We start from the raw sequence: 15,928 nt of genomic DNA, 5'->3' as shown, positions 1-15,928 counted from the left end.
GTAACGGATATATAATAGAATATGGAGTTTGAAAAGCACGTGTGTGGTGACGTCTTTATTGAAATGGTCGTGAGCGAAGGTGAAACGTGAAAGTATAATTGGTTATGTGTATGTGTATGTGTGTGTAAGTAATGGAGCGGAATGCCTGTCACTTCCCTGACCAAATTTGCCACGGAACGTGACTCAGATTGCAGGGAATTCATGCAAGGCAGCTGTCGAGGTCCTTTACAGGATGCGCAACAGGATCCTTCGTGGTGCGAGAAAGAACTAGACACCGAAACGATGTGCACAAGTGGAAACGATTCTTGTACGTCGATGAAAAAATCCATAAGAGTATTTTTTCCACTGCGAAGGCAACTGCGGACGTCATGAGAGAAAATGGAGAAAACCTTGCATAAACGTTCTCAACGCATAATGACGTTTATCCACGTATAACATTCGTTTCAATAATTTTGTCCAATTTACTTGTGTTGAATTCATCATCGAAATTGACCCAACTGCTCTATTCGTATCAATATCAGTGCTAAGATGCATTGCAATTTATTTAGAATGAAATTCCCAATAAATCAATATTTTGCTTCGTATTACTCGTGATTTATAGTTGTGAAAACTTTCACGTGTAAAATGGTGAAGTATTGTATCGAGAACAAAGAAATGCCTGTTTCTTTCTGGTCTTGACTGGGTTTAATTGACTTTTCTTCGTGTTCTGCAGGAAGCTGCACCAACTCTCGATATTATTGGCTTATTTTATACACGATATCCATCTAGCAACTTTCTCGAAAATAATCTTCAACAGGCAGAGTATATATTTGCAGTCACGCTATAGAAAAGACTGAATTAAATAGCGATACATAGATGTGAATGTATAGGTGCTTTTTCAAGAATCAATTATGAAGTTTTTATATACAGAAAATCTACAGTTTCGTGCGATAAAGATCTTTAATTTATAGCAAAATCTCGACAGAGCTCTGATTTTAAATGAATATTTAGGAATGACCTGGTAATAGCTCCATTTACAGCTACCAATTTCACTCCACTTAAGACACCTACACTATTACTGTAATTAACATTAGAGTGATAACGACTAAATTATGATGAAGCAAATTAAACGTGATTAGTAAATCGTCAAGCATTACGATTAAAGCTCAATGAGCACTTAAATCTTGTGAAACAAAGAAATAGTATTTTACAACCTTGGCTTCTCTCAACTTATACCAGCATCCATCAAATTTTATCACTGATAACCAGTTATATCATCGCAAGTTAAGTGCTATTATTTTCTCACTCTTTAAACACTATGTTCATAAAAATCTAAATATATATATATATATATAGAAGTATTTCAATACGAATAACAAGGTTGATAAATGAAGTTTAATCAGGCATCTAACTCGATAAGAGACTTTAACAGTTTTTACGCAGCAAAATATAGATTCATTGAGAAAAAATATTGAGATCAATAAAATTGGTAATTAATAGCAATATTTATTGATTATGCGAAGTTAATTAAGCTGAGTGATCATAAAGTAAATTATTCAACGTTTGGATAAAGTAGGAAATTGGATGAAAATGTAACTATCGCGACTAGGATTTAAACGGTACATGGAGTAACTAAATAAGCAATGAAGGGGGGAGGGATCAGTCTAATTGAGCAAGACTAAGCAGTATTTAGCAACGGTTTCGCGTAACTGTAACAGTCGATCGAGTAAGAAGATCCAGATCAGGGGAGCGTCTTGCGCCTTCGGCTGTGCAGCCGGATACGTGCCCCAGTAAATCACGAAATCGCTGCACAATTACAATTTTATAGCTGATTACGAGCTTTCTTACAAATCACTGCAAAAATTCCTAAAGCAACATCGTTAAACGTACGTGAGAATTTCGCATTCTCACACTTTAATGTTTAATAAAACGTGCAAGAGAGCGATAAATTAGCTCTGAAACGTGAAAACGTGGAAGAACTAAAAGAATACGTTATATTTGAATAAGTACAGGTGAAAGAAGAAATTGAAAACTCTCGCAATTTGACTACGTGATTAATTTTCCGTCAGCCAGAATTTTATTGGTTCTTAAAAGAGATCGAAAGTGGATGATTATTTAGAGCTGTACCTTCGCGATTCGGTCTTCTTCTGGTGGGTGGAGGGGCACCAGTGCGTCTGCGCCTGGCGTAGGTGTGCACAGGGACAATGAGCCTCGGTCTGGGAATGAGGAAACCAGGTTTCCCGTTGGTCCGCGATATCTCCGAGGACTCACTGTCCGTGGTACCGGCGCTACTTGAGCCCCTGGAGCGTGCCCCGTTGTCCCTGGACGAGGCAACACCTTCCAATACTCCTTCCAACTGAGAAATCACTTCCTCGTAAGGTTCTCTATAATCCTCATCATCCAAACTGTCCTCGCGATTCGAGTCCTTCCTACGCCGATTACTCATCCAATTGACGTCGCACTCTCTCCAACTGGCCTCGTATAATAATTCCATTGCTCTACCCCTGCAAGTGGCATCAGGATCGAGCAGCAACTCGGGATCTTCCAGGACAGCTCGTCCTGGATAGCTTCGTACCTTCATCATGTTTTCCCGGATGATCCAAGCTTGATAAACGATGGATGTTAGATCACACACAGTGATCGATTCAGCTACAAATGGGTAAGTCAAAGCTTTCGAGCTTTCCCTTTCTTTGTTCTATCGTTCAAACACTGTTATTCTTCCAGGTAATCCGAATCTTCGAGTAGTCTCTTTGGGTGGAAATTAAAGAAGCATCACCCGTATAGATCCTTCTCGAGATCCTTTGAAAGCGCCGGTTGAAGGGGAGCTGAGGAAAGCTATTGTAAAGGTACATCTGCGCAGGATCATGCGTGGTTGCATGTGGCAGCTGGGTAAAAGCAACTCGCACATTTCGTGCTTCTTCTTTTCTGACTACGGGTCGTTTCCTTGACCTTCCCGAGCTCCACGGCGAAAGTAGGATTCCGCGATGGCGCCGCCCTTCACACGGCTATCTCTCGATCCTCAAGAAAATATTCTCCCCGTCCACCGCAGCCCTCTTCAACATTTCCACGTTTCCTTACAACGACTCTCTGCTCTTACATCGGTATAACCTAAAGGCTCCGGTTTTCGTTGCCACACTAACAACAACGAGATCGCGGTTTGCCATTCACGACGACCTTTGGCGAACCCACGCGTTCGAAATCCAGTTTTGGCCGTTGGCCAAACCATGTGTCACAGTTATTTCCATTTTTCTTTCACTTTATCCTTTTTATCCACACTTTGCACGAGCTTCCTTCAAAATTCTTTGTTTTCGATACACTCGTCAATATTTTGCATGATTCTCTCTTCTTTATATCAATTCGCTTTGGAGCTCTCGTAACCTCGTCGCTTGCTTTGTTTCTCAACTCGCGAGTCTTCTCGCGTCTTTACTCTTTTAACGACCTTACAAACCGCCCGCATGTGAACCGTTTGAGTCATCAGCGCGAACTGCCCAGTGATTAAACGAGCATCCCAGCATACGCACAGAGTTTTCCACTGTTCGAGCCGCTGAATCTCAGTCTGACGTCTCCTTTGGATTCCAACGCGTATCGCGCATAATGTTGCAATTGGAACGTTTCCGGGATATCGTAGGAACGTTCGTCAGGATCACAAGGGTTGCCTTTACGATTTTTCGTTGATTTTCTGTTTTTCTTTTTACTAAAAAACTGCGTTGATTTTCAGGAGAGTTCGAGGCTTCGCGAGGATAGATGTGGAGATGGCGGCAAGGACCACTCCTTCGAAACCGACTCTGACGCTCACTGACAGCGTACGCGCCCGGTGAAAAGTGTACGGCCGCAAAGACCGTGCACGGAAGGCCCCACCACTACGCTGCTAGATGCTTGCTTGCTGGTGCTGCTTTCACAGCTCTCCCTCCCACTCCACTGGCCCCGCTCGTAAGGGGAAGAACAGTGACTCTCATTCGTATCCTGCACCTCCGCAAAAATTCCCCCCCCCCCCCTCTCCCCTCCCCCCTCCTTCTACCATACAACATTTTCTCCCTCCTGGAAAAATCTGGCTAACGGAAAATTCACACTGAATTTATACGTGATGAAAATTTTTGCATAGGAGGCTAGTGTAAAATTATTTCTTATAGGTTCTTTTAAATCATTTTCTTCGTTTTAACTATTGCTTTCTCAAGAAGCAATACTAAATGGACATTTTTTTATAAGTTAATTATTTACAGATCTACTCACCTTCCATAACAAACACTGTAGATCCAACATCGCCTTCTCGTATAATTATCGAGCCAGCAGGAAAGGTAACCGGATACATGCAGTCGACAATTTCACGAATTTGTGTGAGCTCCAAATTCTTCATAAAGTCGTTATCCAGAATGGCAGCCTTTATCAATTCACGCGATCTGTAAGCAATAATTGAGTAAAAGGATATTGCTTGATATGTTTTATTAAAATTATTATATAGGATAGATTTAGGAGAGTATGTGATATTATATGAAAGAGATGTTTCATGTAGGAAATAACAGTTCATAACCTTGACTTTTTTTTTATCTTTTGTAGAAAGTTCAAGTCATTTGATAATGTGATTCTGATTCTCTAATTACTCAAATGTAAACAGTGGTCATTTTATTTATCGAGGAAGTATATGTAATATATATATATACATAAAGCAATGGCAAGATTTAGTTGTGGAAAGATTTTAAAGGATTGTTTTTCTACCGTTTATTAATTTATTTAAAGTTTGTTTCACGAAATGAATTAAAGTTTCTTCAACTTTTAGTCTCCATTGTTCATGGCTTCATCGTGTTTGTTCAGTCTCTCAGTGTGGGTATTGCAAAGAATACTACCACATGTTCATAGCTCCACCATTGTTCTTAATTGGTTAGACAAGTCAGCTGCTCTCGTTGATTGGCCAACTCTAATCTACCATAATAATATTTTATATTACACATGTAATAACAACACGTAGAGTTGACGTGCGTCATTATTCCTATATGGAATACAGTGAAAATGTTTTCTCGTTTATTTTTAGCATTAATCATTTAAATACAGCTTTTTCATATATATAGCATTTATTTCCAACCATTGTTAATGTGAAATTATTACGTTGAGGTTTGCTCAACCATCGAGAAGTAGGATTTCACCATGTCATTATCATTCTCGTAAAAGATATCAATGGATTTGTAATTAAGGTAGTTATCACTATGGATATCTACTGTACTAGTTAGACGTCTTTTGAATTTGAAACAAACAAAATCCTGTTATAATTGAATAATTAATACCAAAAAGTATTAAATTGTATAGTTGAAAACCAGTGTATACAACAAAGGATTTCATTTTTATATTTCCATCAGACGTCATTAAATTATCAGTATATAAAATATTTTTACAACTTACTAAGTTTTAAAGGAAAATGAAAAATTACATAGGTAATAAAATGGCATGCGATGCGAACATGAAATAGAAACATTTTTTTGTACATTGTCTTTCAACTATTATTTAATACTTTATTATCAATTATTTAATTATAAAATACCATATTGTTTATTTTAAATTTAAAATATGTATGACCAGTGCAGTAGGGTTAAAACTCTACCTCAAGATTATAAAGAGTTCTCTCATTAAATCATTTAACGCCTTATTTGATTACACGATAAAGAACGTAATGTAATCTCCGAATATTTTTGTTATTTTATTCATTTTTAAACTATGCACATAATACAGTATACAGATTGATCGTCAGTAGATATATGATATACACACTGTACGTCGATAAAGCTCCTATTCGATTGATTATTTAAAGATTGTTAAATTTTTGTACGATTAGTAATGCAATTTTAATCAATAAGTATAGACGATTAATAAGAGCGTTAAATATAACAATTAATTGTTAGAAGTTTTGTGAAACGAGAAATAATCGTAAAATTGTTCGGCTCGATAAGTCAAAATAGAGAAAAGAACCAAATGAGAACATTCCCTTACACGTATGTATCGTTAAGTAAATTAAAAAATATCATGATGCGATTAGACTTGTGGAAAATCTAATGACAAATAATACGTTCATTTGGTATCTCGTTTGAATTGCTACTATACATAAATTAAAATAATTGTAAAGAAACAATCATGTTTATTTAATTATAGAGATGATAGAGTACATTCATTTGTCATTGTACATATAAATTGCTATAGTACACGATCCGAAATAACCGTTGAAGAAGCAAATCCTGTTTAAGTCGGTTAATCGTGGAAATAGGTGGAGTGCATAATAGGATACCTGTGGGGTTTGGTGAACTTAATAACGGGTTTGGTGTCGATCCTGAGTGGCTCGGCAGAAATAGCCTGGCGTTTAGATCGTTGCGCGTTACCAAGCCTTCCGGAAGCCATGCTGAGATCAACGATCTGCCGGAACTTGTCGATCTCATTCTGCAAGTAACGAATCGTGGCGTCTCGTTCGTCCAGAGCTTTTTCCAACAAGTCTACAGCTTCGTCGCGACGTCGCAGTGCTTCCGTTCTCTCGTAAAGCAGTCTCTTTAAATCTCGCACCGAATCCATTTTGCTCTCTCTCTCTCCCTCTCTCTCTCGTCGTCCACAGTACGACGTTCTTTGACCCCAAACCATCGACAGCTTTACTTGCCATTAACACTCTACTCTTTTATTGTTATTGTTATTATTATATAGTCTCAACGATAAAAGTTCTTCCTGATATTTATAATAGGAAGTTGGCCAATCGAAAGGATAGACACTTGGAATAGAAATAATAGAGTATTCTCTGGTTAAAAGGTCTTACATAATTCTCAAGCCTCTCACAAATATATAATAGTGAGAAACTTGTTGGATCTTTTCCTTCTTGAAAACTTTTACGATACCACACACATTGGTACATGTCCCATTTATTATTCTTAAATTTGAAAAGCCTTGGTAGATTGAATCGAAACGTTCGCAAGAACGTTATTATTATCCTTGGTCGGGCTGCAGTTTCCTCGTAATGGATCTTAGAAATAGACATTGGTTAATGAAAAACATCCAGATGGATTATTTGTCCGTGTAAACCGGTTAGCGGAAATTCACAGTGGCGATCGAGCCAAGTAAGTGTCGAGTCCGATATGATGCTCGCGCGAAGGTGAGACTGATAAAAAATTATCACCTTTCTCATTCTGGTATTCCACTATTTTATTCAGCGTGTTGCACTTTCGATTTTTATGTTTTAATGTAAAATCCTGATGGTGACCGTAGCGTAACTGTACGAGATTCAAAGGCGAGTAATTATTCTTATTTGTGAGTCCGATAAAAATTATCTTCTTTCCCGTTCGATAGAGTTGCACTTTCGATTTCCGTGATTTTTGTGCTATAATATAAAATCCTCTGAGGATCCTAACGTAATTATAAAGTTTACTGGATGGACGAGATTCGAAAGGTGAGAGGCTATATTTATTTTCCACGAGATTTTCCCCTAAGCCACAAACTTGCCACAGTTACGTAAGAAAACTCGAACGAACAGTTTCACATCAGTCTTCAAATTCGACGATAAAAAATTCTCCATTATTTTTTCGCTTCCTGTGGATTTCGCACTGTTTCATCAAAGAGTAACTTCTCTTCCATCAGCGGAAGTTAAAAGTATCATTCACTGCTCGAACCGTGTCTTTCATTATTCGAACAAATAATTCAGCGTTGAGAAGAGACACTAACTTGTTTCAATAAGGCTGAGAGAATACTTGGCTTAATTCTTTCTGGATCGAATTTACAGCATCACGCATGGATGGTGTTTAAAATATATATGAAATTATCACCGTTATAGTATGTATAGAGTATTTAACTGATTATGCTGTAAAAACAAAATTAACTCCTCTTCCATTAGACCGGAAGCTGAAAATATAGTTTACTAATTAAAAACCACGTCTTTCATTGTTTGAAAAAAGAATTCGTTATTGAGAATCACTCCACCTTCTTCCAACGTGGTTGAGAGACTACTCGGCTTAATTCTCTCTTGTCCGAGTTTAAAGCACTGCACGTGAATGATGTCCAAAAGATAGGAAATTATCTCCGTTATAGTATATATAGGCCATTTCACTGATTATCGCTTCAGGTTTGAGATTAAGTGCTTTTAATAGCAGCGAAAATCCTTGTACGAGAATATACCCGAACAAATTAAAATTAGCCCTCGCTGATTTATCGAGACGACCATCCCAAAACCTAATTCAAGTCACTGTAATAAATATCGTGCTACGTAAATTAATCGGTTTTGCTCAATAATTTTGTCCAAATTAAAGAATCTTGCAGAGGCATTAATTATATTTTCAATATTGGCAAACTGAAAATGTTATTTGCGTGGTTTTTCTGGTGCCACTTGTAATATTTTGCTGCTGGACTAATTTCGGTTCTCCGACGAATAAAATCACACGTAAAAGTTTGTGGAATGAACCGTTGAACCGAGTTTGAACCACTGGACGCTTCGTGAATCATTTATCGGTTAAAAAATAATAGCGTGTGTACGTGGTAGTGATCAATCAAGGCAACACAGTAGTTGGGCCTGGGGACAGATTAGATAATATCGAGGCGAACGTTTTATGAGCAGCAATTGGCTGATTCTATCGCATTAATTGTGGATTGATCCAATTGCTTTCTATATGGCACGTGTTTATCTCAGTTTTCGACATTTGCACTTGAATTTCGAGAATCACGTAATTGTCTTCGGAAGTCCTCTTTTCTCACGCCGGAACCGGAAACCAATTGCTGTTATCAGTGGTAACCATTGAGAATTGTAGAAAAACAGTGTATTTTTACATTTCAGGAAGGTCGATTTTTGGAGAAGCTGTTATAGCTTTCTCACTCTATACGCAAGTTCCAATATCGTTGAACTAATTAGTTTCTAATTATGCGTATGCTTAGCTTTATTTTTGCTTTAAATTTCAGAACTAAGCTCGATCGTTGCAGTTGAGATTTCGACCTGAGTCTCCGAGAATTGCACAAAATTAGCAAACAATTTTTCCAGGATTCATCGCATAGCTCTCGTTCTATAGGCAAGTTTAAATATTTCCGAACAAAGTAATTTTTAACTATATGCATATGCTCTGGTTTGTAGTCGCTTTTGAATGTCGAACTGAATATATCCAATTATCACACCAATTTAGAAGTCATTGAAGCTTTCCACTTTACGATAGTCCAGAGGTTGCTGAACCAATTAATTTTTAATTACGGTGTACTTTGGTCTATCATCTTTTAGAATTTCGGAACTGCCTATATAGACACGGCCGTCAACTCGTGAAGCTGATTTCGAACTGAATCTCCAAGGATCACACCAAGTTAGAAGCCAATCGGGCTCCCACTCGTCCCACGTTGTGCGCTTCTTCGCGTGCGACCCGGGAACCAATAGCGATCATTCATTAACGCGTACCTCGTTTCATTGTCATTGATGAGAATTTGATATTCCACTCGCGTGAAACCAAATAATCCCCTAGAATTCGCTTATTTTAATTAGCACACACGTTCCTCCAAAACTCACCAATTATTCTCGAGAGAAAATTCATTTCCATTATTATAAAGGGTACTTATTTTGTTTCATCTTCTCTCACACGTTTGTTTACATCATAAGACAAAAAGTCCTCTGATGTAAAATAAATCGATATGTAAATAGTGCTGGTTACATATATGTGTTTGGTTTAATAAATGATTAAATTATTATCGATTGTTTGAACAGAATGATTTTTTCTCAGAGTATCTAACATTCAATTATATGTACATATATAAAACATATAAATTCAGACCCTCTTTCACTTTCTTTTTCAAATCTCATCGCCTTTGCGATACTCGATCGAAAAATTTTATTCCAAATGTTTATTTGTCCAAGTGATATTTCAGACTGTTGATCGAGTCTGACCACATGCCATGCAGTGATGGACGTTGCGCAGTTAGAGATTCATTTGCTGCTTCGAACTTTCCAGTAGTTTAGATTTTATTCTCGTTTATGCTTATTAATACTGTTTTCCAAACTAAACTTCTACTGTTGCATAAGTCAAACTGCTAGGTTCATTAGTTGCTCAGCTTGCTCGGGTGATTTATGAGTATAATAATAAGAACGAGTAGAAAAAGAAAAGAAATGGACCACTCGCCAAGTCACAAGCCAATAAAACGCAAGTGAGAGGGATCTCGAAGCATCGTTGAAGGATCTTACTGATGGGCGACACAATCTTACGGTTTCGAGTCCACTTCTCGCGTGCTCGTGTGATCTATTTTTACGTTTTAATAACCACTAGAGTTTTCTCATAACTCGCGACGACGTTGACTCGCGCCTTTCTTAGCAATATCAGTCGAGAAAACTCATTAAAGACTCTTTGATATTACAATAAAAGAAATATAATGGTCAAAATAATAGATTCCTTTGGATTTCTCAGTTAAAAGCCGAAGAATCAGACTCTGGATATTTATACGAATATAAGATTTGTTAAAAAGGTATTTTTTTAAGATTAATTCGATTGATTTGGACCGTCTATGAAATTTTTACATTTTTATGCAGTTAAATTGACAAATTGGATTTTATTTATATATTTTCTTTGTGTAGGCTTTATCTGCATTGGAGTAATGATATAATATAAAAATGGTATATAGCAAAGTATATATCTGGAACAGAACTTACAGATTTTGAAAAGTTGAAGGTGATATTAGTTCTGGATGGAAGCACAGATTATATTGTAATTTTGACATTGAGTCAGGGAGATTAATTATCGTGCACCTTACAAATATCTACATTTCATCCTGTCACTTTTTCATTGACGTTCCACGGTAGCAAACCTTGAGTTTTTAATGAACACTTTTGCTGTCACGCGTGGAAAGAGGCATGTGCAGTGTGCTTTTCTTTTACCAAACGGCTAAAATCGCAGAACGCGCGGCAATAACACTCGACTTTGACCAGATAAGCGAAAAAAGTGATAGGTAAATCGAGATGTTCATTGTACAAAAATTTCCAAAATTCCGTATCAACGACTTGTGATTATTTCATATATGTATTGTATATATACTTATATTATACACAGGCCGAGAGGAAAAAGTGATAAATAGATCAATTTGAGGCCCACAAATTTCGCTTGAATGATTATTTAAAAATATGCCTAGCTTCCGAGATATTCGAAGACTTTTCAAGATTTTTCCTCACCCTGTATACAATCTTTATCTGTTTTTCATAATTATCTAGTTTTCTTATATATGGGCAGATGGACGCAACGATACAAGAAAATCTAACGCCAAGCATTTCTCTTTCTTTCAAAAACCGAACGATAAAACAACAGTCGAGAGTTAAATATATACTTTAAAGAGTACGATTAACATTTAAAAAAAGCCAGTTTTCCTCGTAATCTAAATATGTTTCGATAATAAGACTAAATTTTGCATAATTCTCATTGTATGTATATGTGCTATATGTAATCCAAATATTTAAGCCATTTATTTTGACGTTTTTTCTTCAGCACATTTTACACGTGCTGATTTATAGTTCAATGACCGCGTTGAATTTTAATTAAACAAAACTAATTGAATAATTGTAAATTAAAACTACACTTATTTTGGTTTGGTAACTATTTGGCTTTTGTGTTATTTTTTTCAGTACTTTAGAAGGAATAATAGTCGTGTCTCGTATCCTTGATCGAACCTAGCGAATCGCTCGAGTGATTTTACACGTGTCGGGATCAATGTCCCTTGGGGTTTTGTTTAAAAATGGCAAAAGCTCCGAGGCAGCTCACGTGCGAGTGACTTGTACTACGTGTATAGGTACATACGGGGATGACCTTGCCTTACTTTCGCAGCTAGGAATCGGTTTGATTGAGTCTCGAGGTAAATATAATAGTTGCTCCGCGGTACATACAACGCCTATATAGCTATGCCTAGCCATAAACTGCCCTTGCAAACCACACGTGACTGCTGCAAGATCCTTCAACGATCCTATTTTAGCTGGACACTTGAATTATAATTTAAACGTTGTACGTCCAATCTCATTTACGATCACGTTTCTCTTCGTTCGTTTTTCAATCGTGTTTCTCCACTTTTTAGGGCACAGATTTTAGAATAACGTTTATAATTTTATTCTTCCAATTACACCTTTTTTTAATCATTGGCTATTTGGTTTTTTCAATAGTTTTTTTTTGTTTACATATTTATTCAGCTTCGGTCGAATTTGTGATGAGGACGGGTCAGTCTCGTAAGAGACTGGAGATTGCTCAGTGCTCTTGTGCAACATTCGCTAGTCATGTAATTAATATCGCAAGAAAAATCATACCTGTCCTCTAATAATAAAACAAGTTATAAGTAATAGGCAGAAAAATTACGCTCAAATTATTTGCGGTGTTGCAATTTCATCTTGGATTTTTCAGAGCCACTTCACACTAGCTATTTTATTATTATTATATCATTGTTCATTACAAAACCAGCTATATTGCTGCGAATTTTTATTACTCAAGAGGCACGAAAAGGTATTTTCATTTAGTGGAAAATAAATTATTTCTTTGTTACTAATGTAATTATATGATCTGTGTTTTACTTGAAATTGCAAACGTAACACTTTAAAATTGTTCTCAGCACAGTATATTTTATTCTATTAGATAAAAATGCCAAGAGAGGCTTATTTATAAATTGCCTAAAAGTTCAGAAAACATATCAAAAATTTTGGCACAGAGCCCATTTCGCGAGCACGTTGGCCATCGCTGTTTATTTGTATTTTGGTCGCAAATATTGTTATATCGAACGATCCAAAATATTAACAACTTGGAAGAAATCTTTATTCTTATTTTTCCTTAATAAATAATTCGAGGGCTTGACGTGTAATAAATTCAGTAGCACCAGAGAGTTTTTGCTTAAAGTACGAGGGAGAAAGAAAATAACTTTTGGTTCGTCGGATAAAATAATTGGCGGAGAGCATTGGAACAACAGCAGCCGCGCAATAAGATAAATACCTTTTTAATTGGCAAGAATGAAAAAAACTTAAGGCCAGCGAGGGATGCGTAATTTGTGGGTTCGTTTATCAGCTTTGGACGCGTCGGCCAATATAGACAGTTAAAGATCTGGCACGAGCTAAATATTCGCTACGAGGAAACATTGGCGTAATAAATCTGATTTTAGATCGGACATGGCTCGCTGGGTACATCGCGCGCACCAAGCCGCGACAAAAGGTACAGTAATCGCGCAAGAATAGAGAGATTTCTGATACTAATTCGCCATGAAGTTGCGTAACTTTGCAAAAACATTGAAAGAACGCGGTTAATGGCCGGTGTAGATTTTTCGTATCACGTGTCTGGGAGGACTTTCTTCTAAATTCCCATTGGCGTCTGTTGTCAGTGAGAAAGCGATGAAAGAAAGGAGAGAAAGCAATGATGCAGAGTCGTTTGTCGATTAGTGATACCATCGATGGTTACTCGGCAATGGATGACTCGCCCAATTCGAATTTTTCGATTCCGAAAGGTTTTTTAATAGTCTCGGCAGCGAAAGTGTGTAGTCAATGCTATTTTTATAACTTCCCTATACTGTAATCGGGGTTACCACTTGGGTAAATGGTGCTACATGTTTCAAGTTTGACCTTGAAGCTTCAGGATTATTGGTAAACTGTGTATAAAGACTGTTTCCATAAAATTACAACTAAAGAGAAACGAGGCAATCGTGGGGCTACAGAATTGTTCAGCAGTGTACTCTTTACTGTTCAGCAATCATCCACAGTAGGTTGTATCTCATCGAGTCGATCGATACAAGCTACGCGAAGTTAGATGCATATTAATATTCGGCTCCGCCTGTTCTATCCCACACAACGCACGATTTATCAATCAACGTCAATGTTTGTCATAAAGCAATGGATCGTCTGTAGAAAAATAGTGCTCTCGTAATTAAAATTAATGAAAAACAAAGCAAATATTAAAAGATTGTGATTTTATCACACAGTTTTTAGAAAGTCGATGACCGATTTACGCAACGCTCGTACATACGCGTTCGCTTTTTACTTGTGTATACTACGATTGTTCAGGATTCACGCTCAACCACTTCGAAAACCTCGCACAAGATTCACGGATTACTTTTTGCGGTAAATTCATTTCGCAATTAAAATTCGTAAATAAGCGTAAGAAAGAAATATCTATCCAGATATACGTACAAAAACCCAAAGATTTGTAGAACGACTGAAAAGAAGGTGAAACAAGCACGAAAAATTCATCGAGAGCAGTTGTAGACCTCTTTTTGCAAGCAAAATAACTATTTTCCCCCTTTGAACTCTGAGAAAACTCTCAAGAAAACTAATATACCATTGGAGTTGAAAGACAACATATGTATACTTCCACAAGATGGTACTAAAGAATTTCCCAAGAAAATATAATACACCCTTCTCAATTAGACTATCCACCAAAGTTTTGTATACATTTCACGCAGAATAATCTACGAGACAAAACGCCACACGTGCAAGCTAAAAGACAGTCGTTCTGTTTTACCGACCGAGTAAGACTCGCCGCGCTAGAGAGTAGTTACGGCCGCGGCCGTTAGGTAGCAGCAGTTGACGGGCAAAAGAGACGAGAAGTGGCGCCACCGGTGGCAACGAGCTCAGTTGGAGCGTCGTCGCGCTGGTCGAAGGAGTGGTGCGTGCGTGCGCCATCGGGGCCAACGGAGGAGCTGACTGAACCGAGAGCGAGATTCGTGATATACGCTTTCCCCTTCCGTCCCGTTCGTATCGAGCGTGCACGCGCTCGCTGCTATGGCTTTAACTTTTTCAAATGTCGCCGGTGGCCGTGACGAGGTCTATTTTTAGCCACGGCGCGATAAGCGCGGCGGAGGGACGTTGGGGAATCGACGACGACTACGACCACTCTGTAGGGAAAGAGAATCGTGCCGCGGGCCAAATGGGTGGTGGGGGAGAGGGGGGGGGGGGTGGAGGAAATCCAACACAGGCAATAGAGAGGACCCAGTGCAGCGGAAGAATCAGAAAATCCTTTTTTAATCTCTCTCTCTTCGCTCCTGCACAGTGAATTCTTACCACCATCTGGCATTGAGTTACTCGATTGAACGCACGATGCATAAACATAACGCCCGGCCGCAAATATCCATGGAAGCAACGGCAAAAACTCTCCGAAGAAAGGAAGTCGAGTGGAGACTGCAGGATTATTATTCGCGTGTTCGCTAAATAGCAAGAAACGATGAACAGCCAGTAAATAATCATTCGTATTCCGCAAAGCTTGAATTACAAATAAGCTAGAAGTCAGCGGGGCTATTATAAATAGCTTTCGCGTATAAAGAACGAGGAAACGGTAGAACGAAACGAGCTGCTATTGAAGTGGTGCAAAAAATGGGGCTATAATTTACAAGCTGCTGAACAGAGACGCGTTTAAGCTCGACGATTAGAAGAAAGAAACTTGGGGGGGGGGGGGGGGGGTTGTTTTTTAAATTCTTCGGTTTGATTTCGAGTGTGAAAGTTTTTTTTCTCTCTCAAGAGAATGACAGTGGTGGATGGTGCGATCGATGATATAATGAATCGAAATACCTCACGTTTGGACTTTATTAGCTGGCTGTACATTTTTATTCAGCCAAGTGGCTCGTTGCTTTCTTTTTTCAAAGTCAGAGAGCTCTGCTGTGTATTGGCCAATCCTCGATACAATGCTTGGAAATATCATTGGAGATTCTCGATAGATTTCAGTAACGTCGCGGAACACGAAACGACTTTTCATCTCCGAAGGACAACTCGAAGAGAAGAATGGCGCGTAGGCGATTTCTACACAGGTAGAACGAAGAGGAATATTCGATTGAATGGAGGGAAATGATAAAACGTTATACGTTCGCAATATCGAGTGGATAAGCTTGTTAAGAGCGAGCCTCTGAATTTCTGTCTGTCGAGAGACAAAAGTCGAGAGGAACGAGTTGCAAGGACGCTTTCTCCAAAATTACACTCTCGCACGGACCCTCCAATTTTTCCACTCTTTTATATATATATATATATATATATGTA

At 38.0% G+C, this 15,928-nt stretch overlaps 1 protein-coding gene across 3 annotated transcripts in view; it reads right to left on the bottom strand.

Moving 5' to 3' along the window:
- for (cGMP-dependent protein kinase for) overlaps positions 1-15,928 on the bottom strand; it is a 42,483-nt gene that overhangs the window by 13,275 nt on the left and 13,280 nt on the right. The window contains exons 1-2 of one of the 3 annotated variants that reach the window (XM_066733322.1): positions 6,248-9,210; positions 4,210-4,376 (exon numbers count right to left, since the gene is read on the bottom strand). In XM_066733322.1, the coding sequence (XP_066589419.1) occupies positions 4,210-4,376; positions 6,248-6,591 (511 nt within the window). In that variant the 5' untranslated portion in view covers positions 6,592-9,210. Of the gene's footprint in view, positions 1-2,106; positions 2,691-4,209; positions 4,377-6,247; positions 9,211-15,928 lie in introns of those variants that run through there. The other 2 variants (XM_066733321.1, XM_066733323.1) reach the window with 2 other exon arrangements.

This window comes from Prorops nasuta, unplaced genomic scaffold (assembly GCF_024137725.1).
Source record: "Prorops nasuta isolate Cenicafe-Biocafe unplaced genomic scaffold, Cenicafe_Pnas_1.2 PNAS00010, whole genome shotgun sequence".
NCBI lineage: Eukaryota > Metazoa > Arthropoda > Insecta > Hymenoptera > Bethylidae > Prorops > Prorops nasuta.
Note: the sequence above shows the minus strand (reverse complement) of the source record. Positions and strands in the feature narration are given on the sequence as shown.